Source organism: Copadichromis virginalis, linkage group LG17, assembly GCF_057382275.1.
Source record: "Copadichromis virginalis isolate Kocher_CV1m ecotype Utaka linkage group LG17, C_Virginalis_male_GT1.1, whole genome shotgun sequence".
Taxonomy (NCBI): Eukaryota; Metazoa; Chordata; class Actinopteri; order Cichliformes; family Cichlidae; genus Copadichromis; species Copadichromis virginalis.
Window position 1 is genome coordinate 5,782,546 of NC_140634.1, and position 14,903 is coordinate 5,797,448.

General features: G+C 39.8%; 1 protein-coding gene across 2 annotated transcripts in view; it reads right to left on the reverse strand.

Moving 5' to 3' along the window:
* raver2 (ribonucleoprotein, PTB-binding 2) overlaps positions 1 to 14,903 on the reverse strand; it is a 90,428-nt gene that overhangs the window by 59,006 nt on the left and 16,519 nt on the right. For both annotated transcript variants that reach the window (XM_085436961.1, XM_085436960.1), the window contains exon 2: positions 10,806 to 10,872. In XM_085436961.1, the coding sequence (XP_085293087.1) occupies positions 10,806 to 10,872 (67 nt within the window). The remainder of the gene's footprint in view (positions 1 to 10,805; positions 10,873 to 14,903) is intronic.

Genomic DNA, 14,903 nt, shown 5'->3' on the forward strand with positions numbered 1-14,903 from the left:
GGAGAGGCTGTAAGGAAAGAAAATAAGAGAAAGAGGGACAGATGGAGAGGCTGAAGGCAGCGAGATGTGGGAAAGCAACAAAGATCAAAGGATGTGAGAGGATTAGAGACTTTTTTAATGGAATATCTCCACTGTAATAAGTAGGAAAATAAGGAGAGCACGAGAGGAAGGGCAGGGAGTAAGTAACGATGTTACAGGTGGGTGTTTAAGGGGGGAATCATTAGCCAAGGAGCTGAAGCAACAACAAAACCACAAATGGAGACACCGAGATACACACACACACACACACACACACACACACACACACACACACACACACACACACACACACACACACACGTTAACACAGATTTGTGTACTGCAGGACACGCTGACATAAACACTCTCATCAGTATGGCCTAATAAGTCCAACAGTGGAGGCTGGCTCAGTGAACTGATATGGTCATGAGGTACAGATGCATGCCAAAGTTGTTCCAAGCAGCACTTTTCAATTACAACAGAGGTCAGGGGAGGAGCTAACAGAGGCTAACACACAAGCAGTAACAAAAACACCTCAGAGAATCATAAAGCTGAGGACCACTGGTTTGTAAAAACAATCTCTGTTGTTATACCATAAGAAATGAAACTGAAACAAAGGCTGGGAAATATGTCTATTTAGGAGATCTAAAAATAGATTAACTCTTTGTGGATCTATCTTTATGTAATCTACAGTGCACGCCCGTTAAAGGTGCGTATGTCCTATCCAATGCTTAAGAAATTCGCTCGACCGCCACCCAATGTAAGGGTCCACCTACAACTTACCTAGATTAATAATATTAGTCATTTAAAAAAATCAAATCAACAATGTTTTTAATGGAAATATAATTACTGCTATCCATGAACTTTCAAATGTACTATTTTAACAAGAAAGAAAAAAGTTGCAGTTATTTACCTGCACTGATAAACAGAAAAAAATAGTTTTAGTGGTTAAATGTTATTAATATTCTTAATATATTTATGACTCAAATTTGGATATAAAAACAAATAGTTTGAAATGTTTTTTTTAAACAGACTTGTAAAATATTTGTATTTTCTTGTTTTTATGACAGGTAGTCTAGCACCTGTGTGTTTTGTTACATAATAGAAACGATGGCAAGTCCGCACAAGCTTTTCCAAAGAAAGAGGATTTTGATTCTGTGGGCCACGTGGGTAGGAGTGATGTAAATTTCTTCAACAAACGGTGAGTGCGAAAGCTTGCACGCCTGCCAACTGCACGCGCGCACACACACACACACACACACACACACACACACACACACACACACACACACACACACACACACACACACCAGCAGAGACTTTACATTAAAATCAACTAACTGCCCATGTGCCCACAAGGCGGATTTCCATTTTCATTGAAGTATATCATAGGAATGACAAGCCGGCCATCGTGTCTCCAGCTCTCTAGGCTTGAAATCTACCAGCTAAATACCAAACAAATACACTTAATGTGTGTTGGGATAGAGCTGTGTGTGGTTTTCCTTTTTTAAAACTTTCTTTTAGTGCCTAAAATGTTTGCACAGTGTTGTACATTAATTGGGTCACTTCGGGCACACATACTATATCTAAAGTGAAAATGAAATAAAAACCGAATCTCTGCGTCTTCTAAAATGACGCAAGGATTGGCTCTCTAGAACAAACAAAGCACACACATATAAAATCAACAGGCTCTCACACTCCCCAGAGACCATCCTGGTAGTGAAAATTATTTGAGTCCTGTGCACACTTGATAGTGTATTTGAGCCTGCATATTTGATACACTCACCTCGGGGAATAAGTCTGTATTTCACACCAATTATTGAAATTCCTACACAGCCATTTTCTGTTCTCCCGGGGACATACATGGTTTTTTTCTTTACTTTCTTGACAGCTGTGTCTGAGCCTTATAGGTCTTTTAAATACCAAAATTGATGTCTGGAGATAGAAATGACTACGGACCAGGGATGACCTGGAGGACAAACGTCTATGCAACATGTTCTTTGTAGAGAGGTCTGAATGTGGCTGTAACCTTGGTGAGTGAGTCATCTCTGCTTCCCAGTTCCTGGATAGCGACTGTTTTGCTTTTGCTTGTGGTTTTTGCTCATTGTTTTGCGCAAATGAGGTTTTGTCATTTAATAACATAGTAACTTTGTGTATTTGAGAGGACCATTGTGAAAGAGAGCAGAAATGTTTTCCCACACTGGGTAAGACATTATTTAATTAAGATTCATTTAAAAAAAGTTGCAGTTTACGAAAGAAAAAACGAGGTTAACAAAGGAAACGACAGTTTCCTTTGTGTGATTAATATTTCATGGCGTGTTTATTAAAGAGCCAAGGGTAATGATATCAACAGCAGAAACATTCATGAAACCAATATAAAGCCCGTTTCCTATTTTAGGCTAATTTGAGTGATCACTGCTGTGTTCAGTATTAAAGTGTAATGAAATTTGCATTAGGGCTCAATATTTTCTCTGTTAAAATATTCAAACAAATCTCTTTGATCAAAGTAAATTCTTCAGGAGGTCCAGTTCAAACTTGATAAAAAGCATCACACAAGGACCACCCTCCTCGTCCCTCAAGATAGATGAACAGATTACTTAGCCTGGCTGGTCTTGACTCAGGACCAGCAGGAGCCAAGACTGATTATAGCGTGCACCTTCAATTCAATTCAGTTTTATTTATATATCGCCAAATCTCAACAACCGTCGCCTCAAGGCGCTTTACATTGTAAGGTACACCCTACAATAATACATACAGAGAACAACCCAACAATCATGTGGCCCCCTATGAGCAAGCACTTTGGCGACAGTGGGAAGGAAAAACTCCCTTTTAACAGGAAGAAACCTCCAGCAGAACCAGGCTCAGGGAGGGGCGGGGCCATCTGCTGCAACCCGTTGGGGTGAGGTCCATCACCCCCTCACCTTCAGTCCGTCTCCAAAGTACAGCACTACACTCATCAAAAATATTTATTTTAAAATCATTATTTCAGTAATTTCAGTTGGAAAGTAAGCACATTATTTCTGTCTATATTCTTTTAACTACTGTAAATGTCATTCAGAATCAGAATCAGAAAGGGGTTTATTGCCAAATGTTGAGCAGGTTTACAACATTAGGAAATTGCTGCGGTGCTTCAGTGCAAACATACTGTCATAAATAGCACTTAAATAGACATGGAAAAAAATAAAAGTAGGGATAAGAATTAAAAGTGCTACGTGGAAAGATATGTGCATGAGATATACATGAGATATATACATGAGAATAAGAATTAAGAGTGCTACGTTGAAAGATATATACATGAGTGCAGGTGGTGATCAGTGCCAAACATGGAATGATGCAGTGACACAGCGTAGGGTCATGTGTTAGTGGCGGGTACAGTCATATGGTTATTGTTCATGTGTCCAACAGCAGAGGGGAAGAAACTGTTCTTATGGCGAGAGGTTCTGGTGCCCTTCTGAGTACCCTTTCAAATATATAGATGTATAGTTTTTTGTTGTTTTTTTTGGCAAGCCAAAATAATAAAATACTGAACTAGCAAGGAAGCTGCCACAATGATTCACCCACAGGAGCCCTTCATGTGTACAGTGGACTCTCATGAGATGTAATTTGTTTTTTCAATTTTGTGTTTTTTTCATTATTTTAATGGTTTTCTATCTTAAATAGAGAGTGAACACAGGTCACTGACTAATTTCCGCAAAGTCTACAACATAGATAATACTGAGTCTATTACCACTTACGTGTCTCCTCATGCAAAGTGGTTATCAGCTTGTAAAATCCAGTTCCAAGAACCCTATTTTATATTGGCAATCACATAACACATTTACATTTTTAACATGAAAATACAACTGAATATAAGATCCATCTATCCAGTTCCTTACTCAGCTTCTCAAATCAGGATTGTAGCATGGCTGGAGTCACGTGTCAAAAGGCCAGAGGCAGGGTAGGCCCTGGACTGGTCACCAGTCCACGCCGATTACCAGTCATGACTCACCTGTCAGTGGAGCCAGAATCTAGGAAAAGGTCACCAACATGTAGCCACACATCTGAAAGCATATTGATATGCTCTCTAGATATTTAGACTGTACTAATGATATTTTAACCTTTGCCATTGATTAAAATGCTATTAACAACTTATACCAAGTACATAATAAGTTGTTGGCATGTAAAACCCTCAACATCAAAATATATTGTTTCACCAACGATAGGAGGATTCGGGCTGTCGGAAAATGAGGGCTGCACTTGAGCTCTACAATGAGCACACATGCAGAGGCTTTATGAGAGGCATGAAAGTAAAAATCAACAACAGTGAGTATCTTTGTTATACTTTCAGCTGCAGTTACATTGTTGGTTTCTACAGATCCAAACTGCTGATGAGTTTACGATCCTCTCTCAACTGAAAGCTGATGAAACTAATGTATACACTACCACGTGTCACTAAGAGTGCGGAGGATTCGGAACTTGAACCTTAACTTTGTGACATTTCCTCCCTTTCACCTTGACATCATCAACCACTGCAGCACAGAAAAAAAGAAAGAAAAGAGGAGCAAAATCTTGTTATTCTTTCTAAGCTGTGAGATTGAAGAGAGTGTAGGTGAAAGAGAGACACAGGGAAGGGAGCAAAAGAGAGAGAGAGAGGAAGGAGAGGGTGAGTCAGACTGTAAACACTCGGTTGGTGTGATGTTATCCAGCTGCCATGAAAACTGATCCAAATGGCTGGCAAGTCTGAGCAACCAAAACACAAAAACAGATACACGCAAGACCAACATTACTCTCACTATAAAACACAGCAGTCCATTTGTTATGACACACACTAAACATATGCAGACATGTAAACAGTGCGTCACCGCAAAAGCATGCGCACACCAGCACAAAACTACAGGAGCTAAATGGTAAATGGCCTGCATTTGTATAGCGCTTTTCTAGTCCATAGGACCCCAAAGCGCTTTACACTACATTCAGTCATTCACCCATTCACACACACATTCACACACTGGCGATAGCAAGCTACATTGTAGCCACAGCTGCCCTGGGGCGCACTGACAGAGGCGAGGCTGCCGGACATAGGCGCCACCAGACCCTCTGACCACCACCAGTAGGCAAACATGGGGTTAGTATCTTGCCCAAGGATATTTGACATGCAGCCAGGATGCAGCCTGGGATCGAACCACCGACCTTCTGATTAGTGGCTGACCTGCTCTGCTACCTGAGCTACAGCTACAGCCATGGACGTGTGCGTTCAGCTTAAGTGACAAGGCGACAAGCCAGGGAGTTACATGGATCACAGCAAAATATTCAGTCCTTCAGCACACACACTCAGACACACACACACTCACACACTGGGTAAATGCTACAGTGGCTTGAAATCAATCCTCCACACCTCTAACTGAACACGCACGGACACACTAACACGAGCTCAGGAAGCATTTTCTAGCCTGTCTGCTGAGGCTGCAGTCCACCTACAACAACCCCATTTGTACTTATTTCAATAAGATTACAGAGTTAATGGGCAGAATAACAAGGTTTAAGCTGTGGAGGCTTGTCTACTACAACACGAAACACAAAGACACACCAACAGCCAGGCTCAGCAGGACTCAGGGAATGAAAAAGAAAACATTTACAAGAGATTCATTGGTTTCATGACTAACAGTGGTTAGGCCTAATGTCCAAGTTATAATCTGAGAACATCCCCAGTTCCATAAAATCTTGGGACATTGTGCAAAAATGTAAATAAAAACAGAATGCAACGATTTGCAGACCTCGTTGACTTATATTCTATTCACAACAGAAAACACAAAGCATATCAAATGTTTAAATTAAGACATCTGACTATTTCACGACTCATTTTTAATATCACGGCAGAATACGGCACATGTCAAAAAGATTTGAACAAGGGCAACAAAAGGTTGGAAAAGTAAATAGTACTAAAAGGAAACAGCTGGAAGAACATTTTGCAACTAATTAGGTAAAGTGACAACACTTCAGTAACATGTAAAGAGCATCTTAGAGAGGTAGACTGGCTGGGCTTCATCTTAAATTAGCATCTACAAATCATGGAAAAATGTCCAAATAATGTTCTGCAAAAAGAGAAATCTTTGTGTACGCTGAATTAAAAACAGACATGCTTCTGTCATGCAGGTTAAAGCAGATTATTCACAGAACAAGCCATATGTGAACATGATTCAGAAACGTCACCAAAATGGGCCAAACCTCATTTAAAGTGGAATGAATCCAAATGGAAAACATTAACAACCCATCATCTGAACTAAAGAGGAGAGAGACCGTCCAGCCTGTTATCAGCGCTCAGTTCAAAAGCCTGCATCTCTGATGGTCAGTAAGTGGATACGTTCCTAAGGGAGCGCCAGCTTGCACATGTGGAAAGGGACCATAGGTGCTAAACAGTACATGCACGATGCATATTTCAGCAAGAAAATGCTAAACTGCATACGGCATCTATTACAACAGCACGGCTTCGTAGTTAACGAGTCCGGGTGCCTCTTCAAAAAACAAAGCATAAATGCTCAATGACATAAATATGACAACACAGAATAGCTTAGAAGATAAAACCTACACGAAAGATAGAGCACATTTAAACAGAAATACAAATGAAACCGCTCATGAATGGGAATATTAATATACAACCGATAGGTCACACTACAAACCTTCTTCCACTAACAAACTTACGCTACCGTTTTTGTGTTTCACTGAACAGACAACCCCACAGTGGGACGTCCACTAAAGATCCCTGGTACATAGAAAAGAACCGGCTGGAAAAATTCAGGCAGTGTCAGAAATGCAAAGATTGAACTTTCAAGGAGACTGCTGCTCTGACCCACATCACAAACTGACCTATCCAAATATGATGTACAAGAACATCAGTGACATAGTAGCTCAGACTCCTTTGGCCAATGAGCTAAAAATGACATGTGATATACTATTAGGTGCTTCATATGTGCCATTTTTTTCTTTAAAGTTTAGGGAGAAAAGGCTCAAATTTGAAAAACATTAGAAACAGCAATGGAAATACAGCGAGCCTTTGTTCTCACATACTAATATCTAAATGTATCACAATGTGAATTTCACCACACGTTCACTCAGTCACTACAGAAATCCCGCTTCTCTGACAAATTAAAAAAAGCAAACCACACTTTTTTGACCAGCTTCAAGCTAAAACAAAGCTAACGCAGGAAAAATAATGTCTTGAGGAAAACTCCTTGCTCCTTCCTTGGAGCAACCTCCTCACCTGCCACACCTTTTCTGCAATGTAGCACTGTTGAGTGCTTAATAAAAATTGATGACAATATTACCTGGGAAAAGATGTTGAGGAAAAAACAAAGCTTGCAACCTTACTTTCACCTGGGGCCCTCAGCAGAGCTCTGTGAGGCTGTGTCTTAATGCTCCTGAAAATATTCTCCTTCTTAATTCAATCAGCTAATGCAATATTGATACAACGAAAAGTTCCCACATTATGTTGTGAAATTACTGCAGTAAGCTCTTGAAATAAAACTGAGTGGTGCTTCAGTGAAGGAGAAAGCGACGGAGAAGAGAAAAAGGAGGAAGGGTGAAAGTGTTGGGTTAATGGAAAACACAGACCATGAGAATGGCAGGCGGCAGTGTGACAGAAGGAACGGCAGAGAGAGAAAGAAAGAAAATGGGGGGGGGGGGGGGGGGGGGAGGAAGGACATGGTTGCCACTGGTAACATCACTGTGTTTTTTTAAGAAAACTTAAACTTTACCTAAAACAGCCTCTGATGCTTAATTCTTATTCCGCTCCTCCCACCTCATCAGTGCCTAACACTACCGCAGCGGCCTAATTAGTACAGTGCAGTGGCCGCTGGTCCGATGAGAGCCTGTGTTTCGTCAGGCTCTCATTTGCTCTGAAACACCATTAACCTTTTGGACAGGCTGGTGCTTTGATATCTCAGCTGTTTACAGCTCCGCTCGACTTTCCAAAAGTGTTTTGTTTCAGGTGCTTGGCTGACTGCTGCGACTAAATATAGCCACTATGGAAGATTTCCCTGGAAAGGGACACACTCTAAGGGCAGAGGGTCGTCTGTGTGTGTGTGTGTGTGTGTGTGTGTGTGTGTGTGTGTGTGTGTGTGTGTGTGTGTGTGTGTATTTGAAGGTCCTCTCATATTTCCTGACTTATGAGGACTTAATGTGGAAAATTGTCATTACAAGAAGCTCAGCTTTAAAACAGCAGGAGGAATTTGAATTGTGATAGAAACTGCTAACATATGCAAGAAATATATAATACTTTGGTTAAGTTAGACATGTAGTGGTTGAGGTTTAATCAGTTAATACTTGGTAAAATAACAGTTTTGAACATAAAAACCCCAAATCATTAACTGAATGATAGTAATAGCAACTAATCTATGGACAATCCCCAAGCTTGTTTTCAAGTTTAACACACGCACACACCCCTACACCCACACACACACGTAAACCTGTGAAACAGAACTAGTTAGTTCAGTTGCTGAAATCAGATATCCATGAATGTTCTTGACTGCAGGGAGGGTTGGTGCCTATCACAGCTCTCACTGGGGTACACCCTGGACAGGTTGCCAGAGCTATCACAGGGCTAACACAGAGAGACACAATCACTGATGCTCCCATTCACACCTATGGCCAGTTTATAATCACAGATCAATCTAACAAGCATTTGTTTGAAGTGTAGGAAGAAGCAGAAACTAACTGGGGAGAATCCATGCAAGGCACAAGGAGAATGTGCAAACTCCACGGCTCATATGGAAAAGGCTTTCCAGACAAATGATTGTTTAACAATCAATAGTCAGGGAATAACTCAAAGTACAACTAAACAGGGCTGCTGCATTGACGTCGTCCTATCATGATGCTATAAATACTGTAATGTACAATCTAGTTGTGGAATACAGATGGCGAGCGCTGTAGACTTCACATGTAGGTTATCAGCGGATATCAGTGAACTTTTTGTGACAGTTCCATGGACTGTGAATAAAGCCAGACACTAGGGATGGCATTCAAGAAAGAAACCCAGGTTCTCTGGCACAAAGCCAAAGGATTAATGTTTTCTAAGAAATAAAAAGAAGCCTGATGGGTACTGAGAATACACTGGGAGCACACTGAGACCAAGATACACTTGTCCAGGATTTTTGGCATAAATTTGGTCAGGACTACAATAGTGAAAAACAGTCACAATAGTGAGGCACAGCGGTAGGTTTGCAATGACATGGGCTGCTTGAGTGCAAAAGGTGTTGGGTAGATGACATTTATAGATGGCGGCGTGAATGTCTGTGGATATACCAAAATACTATCTGACAAGATGGTTTCCAGTCTCCACAATTCTGGCAGAAGAAGAATGTTCCAGCAAGATAACGATTCAAAACACACTGACACAGTCAGAGAAGACTGAAGGTAAGAACTCTGACCTGGAAAAATATCTCGCCTGGCTTGAATCCAATCAAACACCTTTGAGGTATTTTTATGTGAAACCAAGAGCAACACACATCCAAGATCTCTGAAAAGTAGCGAGATCTCTCCAGAAAAAAAAATACTGACTCAGTCAACAGAATAAAGGACGTGAGATGTTGAAACAAATTATATATTCAAATCTTATTGACAGATGAAATGAGATCATGTCATTTTTTAAAAGTATATCTAAACTATAAATTTTTCATTTTACACAAGAATACACACTCTGGAAATGAACTTGCAAGCGTTAAAGTTACACTGTGACAGGTGATACAAGTTTCAAAATTTGATATTTTGGTGATAATGCACTGGGGTGTACTCACATCTGTTGTGTATTCTAACTATAAATACAAATTACCCGTGACAGATATGGGATAGCTGTGTGTTTAGGGTACATGTACATTTACATGAACATTTACAATTTCAGCCACAGGACAATTTCATCACCCATTACATCCTGAAATAGCAGTTAAGGGACAGGTTAGAGTTAAGCATTGAGTTGGGGTGGTTATTATTAGGGGATAACTAAGGCTACGTTCACACTGCAGGTCTTGATGCTCAATTCCGATTTTTTGATCAAATTTGATTTTTTTTGTCTGCGTGTTCACACTAAAAATAAAATGCGACAGCAAACGCGCTCTAGTGTGAACGCTCAAAGCGGCCCGCATGCGCAAAAGAAGACGTCACACACAACGCGCTCTGTTTGAACCCAGAGCAACAGTATTGTTTGACTGATGGCCCTTAATATAAAGACTTTGGACTTCACGTTTCCCAATTTTTGCTTTAAGTTATTTTGTTATTTACATAATAATGTAGATAAACTAATAATTACTCTTATTGCTTATTGTTTTAGAGAGGAGCGGTGCTTCAAAGGATAGTTGCAGATTTCTGTCAGAATCTGCAGATTATACAGTACAAAAAATGTTCACGTTTCTCCAACATTGTCTTCCCAACAGTTTCACTGACATCTACACTGGATGGCCAGGAAGCGTTCGCGATGTCTTATCGGGCGCTGATAATTGGCATCTGTCTTGTGTCAGTGACGTAAAGGACGGATTTAATGCGACATGACCGTTCAAACAGCAGTCGCTTTCTAAAACATCGGATATGTATCGGATTCAGTACCACATACGAAAGTGACCCAGATCGGATTTGAAAATATCGGATTTGTGCCGTTCACACTGTCATACCATGATCGGATATGGGTCGCATAGGGTAAAAAAAATCGGATTTGATGCGCTTTCGCCTGCAGTGTGAACGTAGCCTAAGGTGGTTAGGATCTTCAATAGCACAAGTACACAAGTGTGACTTTGTGTGTATGTCAGGTTAGAGTTGAGTTTTACCTGTTCCTTTGTTGCGGTCCACAAAGCAGTACTTCAGTTCATATTCTTTCAGAATTTCATGGACTTCCTATAAAAAAAGTAAGGGACAATTTGGTCAAACAGAATGGTAGAAGTCATTAATGTAAAAAGAATAGAGAAAAAAAACTACAAAACTCTTGATTATACAATAATCAAAGTAGTATCAGTAAACCACAATGATCTTAAAAAACTGTTTTGGAAAAATATCAGAATAAATGCAAACACAATGAAAGACTTAAGCAGTGAATATACAAGGGAAAAAAGGTTCTATCTTAAATGGAAAAGTAAGCTATTACATTCCAATACACAAACTGTGAGAGAAACCTTTGCATTATTAGCATGTGACAGATGCTCATCATCTTTCTCTACTCTAGTCTAGTAACAGCTATTGACTCAGATAAAGGTAAATTTTTGTCATATATAATTATATAGTCTAATGTCATAATTGATACAGGGCTCAATGTTAACACAACTTAGTTATACCAACAACTGAAATAAACTGAAACCCCATTAAAAAAAATCTCCTTTACTCCACAGATGAAGATTTATTCTTTGCATAAGCAGAAGTAAAGCTTTTTTCATTTAATGTTGTGCTTTTCTGGTGAAACTGAAAGAATGGATGCTGCACAAGAAAGCAAAAGCAAAGCTTTGAACAAAGTTGTGGGGATAATGGTACAAAACAACTAAAAATAACGCAAATTTTCAAAATAACTAAGAGCTCAGACAGCACTTACACCCTTTAAAAAACCCTGATAATGTCAGCATGATTACTTGAAACTCACTTTTCAATCGAACAAACTTCTCTGCAAAAATGTCTTTGATGGGAAGTTTCCATATTTGCACTGATTTGTTTTTTTAAACAGGTAATTGTTGTTTTTTGTGTTGTTCAAATGAATAATACTAATACTGTGCTTGACATTCTTCCATCTCACATAGCTAAGGACTGTTTTGATGTAATCAGACCCAGTATCCTATTTCTTATGAACTTTTCCTTGCTCTCAGGCTGTGTTCCTTTGTCCTTTAAGCATGCTGTAGTCCACCCGATTCTTAAAAAAAGAAACTCTGACTGTTATGACCTTTCAAACTACAGACCGATATCTAAGCTTTCGTTCTTGTCCAAGATCCTGGAGAGACTAGTTCTCTCCCAGCTCCAGGCGTACTTGGACACAAACAATATTGCTGAGAAATTTCAATCTGCTGTTAAGCCATTGCATAGCACTGAAACAGCGTTGGTTAGAGTTCTTAATGATATTCTTGTAATCACTGATACTGGATGCTCTATGGTCCTAGTTTTACTGGACCTCTCTTCAGCCTTTGATATGGTGGACCATAACATTTTATTATTAAGACTTGAGCACACTGTGGGTATTAGAGGCACTGCCCTCGACTGGTTTAAATCATATCTCGCTGATAGATCCTTCTCAGTTAACTTGGGCACCTTCTCCTCTTCCTCCGCTCCGGTCTGTTGTGGTGTGCCTCAAGGACCAGTTTTAGGCCCTATTCTCTTCTCATTGTATTTGCTCCCTCTAGGCGCAATCTTTGAAGAATACAATATCGCCTTCCACTGTTACGCTGATGACATACAGATCTATTTTGAACTTACTGATGACCTTGCTGTGTCCCTGCACTACTTTCAAGAATGCATGCGGGAGGTCAAAGAATGGTTCCTGAGTAATTCTCTTGTTTTAAATGATAAGAAGACTGAGATTGTGGTTTTTAACAGTAAAATCCCTCGTGCCCAACTCTGTGCTGCTCTGGGTTCCTTTGCTAGCTCTTCCTGTTACTATGTCAGTAACTTGTACTGCTGGATAGCTCGCTCAAAACTCGATAAGCAAGTGTCTGCTGTAGTGATATCTAGCTTCCCCCAACTGCGCCTTATCTCTAAGGCTGGGCATTATGTTCCGCATGAGGACCTGGAGAAGCTTATTCACGCTTTTGTGACCTCCAGGTTGGATTATTGTAACTCCTTGTACTATGGTCTTCCCTCTTCTCTTCTTCTTAGACTGCAAACAGTCCAAAATGCAGCAGCCCGCCTCTTTACTGGTACCAGGAAATTTTGCCCTATTACTCCTGTTCTAGCTAGCTTGCATTGACTTCCCATAAAGTACCATATTCAATTTAAAATATTACTCCTACATTCAAAACTATTATTAAATCAGCGCCGAGTTATCTTAGTGAACTTCTCAAACCACATGCTCCTGCTAGAACACTTAGATCTGCCACTCAACTACTTCTGACCCAACCTAGATCTCAGCTGAAGTCCCGGGGTGACCGTGCGTTTGCTCTGGCTGCCCCGGTACTGTGGAATACCCTTCCTCTCGACATCCGCGCATCTGATTCCATTGCACTGTTCAAATCACGACTAAAAACCCACTTATTCAATCTTGCCTTTCCTTCTAGTTAATATTTCTTTCATGATTTTATATCATGCACTTTTATGCTCATTTAATTTCTTCTTTGCTCTGTACCTGTTGCTTTCCTATGTATCAGTGACAGCTACCTGCTTGAATACCTAGTAGTTGCTTTCATCCTATTTCTATTATCTTCCTTTTATTCTCTATGTTACTTGTTAAGCGCCTTGGAATACCCTTGGTTTTTAAGTGTGCTTTATAAATAAAGTTTATTATTATTATTATTTTTGGGAGTGTATTCTTAAAAAAGAAATGATTCTATCTGGTGTTGGGCTAATACAAAGATCAGCACTCTATCCAACTACACAAGGGGCACAAACTAATACTAAAGTACAAAAGCAGATTCCACTCTCCAGCAAAATGTGTTATTTGTCTTTTTAGTGCTAGGATGTAATAAAGGTAAGTAAAAGAGAAAAAAAGATCATAACACAATACGTTACAGCCTCTGCTGTCCACGGCTGACTCTGTTAGCCTTCCTGATAGAGTTTACTGATTTTTTCTTTTAAAGATATGCAACAAGCACCCTTGTGGATTTAGTCACTATCATACCTGTCCAAGAGCAGCAATACTGAGGCACTACATAAACGTGGAGGTATTCTCTCCCTCTACTTTTTATGTTCCTACCCAGTTTTATTCAAACGCATAGTCAACAATACAAGCTGGTTTTTAGAAGGGCTTGAGCATGAACAACAACACAAAAGTGGCAACAGTCTTTCATGAATTGATAAGCATTTGTAAGGACACAGCAGCTCTTTATTTTGCTAATGCTGCCTATACGCCGTGCTCTCCTTTCCTGTCATTTAATGCTGGTTAGTTTTTGTGCTTCCATTGAAAGACAGAAAACAAAGAAATCACCTTTGCATAATTATAACACTGGAGCTCTCTTTAATACAATACTCGCACTAGAGCGAATGTAGCTTTGGCATTTGTGGGAGGTCAGGTGGACAGACACTTCATAGAAAACATTTCCACTTTCATTTATCGCATCAATGTTCAGTCAAACAACGACGGAGGTGATTAGGCTTTCTAATGTGTACAGTCTTCTTTCTTTCTACCCTTCTAACAGCCCACTCGTGCACACAGAACAGCCATGTTTTATATCAGCGAAGGCCATGCAAGGCAGCCCACACAGAGGGTCAGCTCACTCACCCTTAAAATCAGTGCAGAGCGAGCTATAATCACAGAGAGGGGGGAAAGAGCCAAAGAGAGATATAAAAATCTATATACAAAGAGGTATTTTGCTTTGGACTTTTGGTGATTCAGCTGTCTTGCTTAAGACAGAAGTGGTTTCAGGGTATTGGCAGCATTATTCTGAAAGTACACTGAAGGGTAAAAAAATCTACCTGAAATTAAATAATTAAACAAATTAAACTTGTTTGATTATTTCTGTTTGTACTGTGAAATTAAAAAATATCCTTTTCTTAAGCATATTAAGAGAGTTTGCTTCATTAGAATTGACAAAAATAAAATTGTATTTTAGAAAACGCAGTGGAAAAATACACATCGGCATATTTCGTCAGCTGTCAGGAAATGAAGACTGCATCATGCTTTCAAGGGACTCAATTATAGTCAAAAACGAGCTGGTAAACAAAGATTTTTTTTTGTTTTTTCTTGCATTACAATGCCAACACACAAGCATATCATTACAACACCGGTTACAAGCAATTAA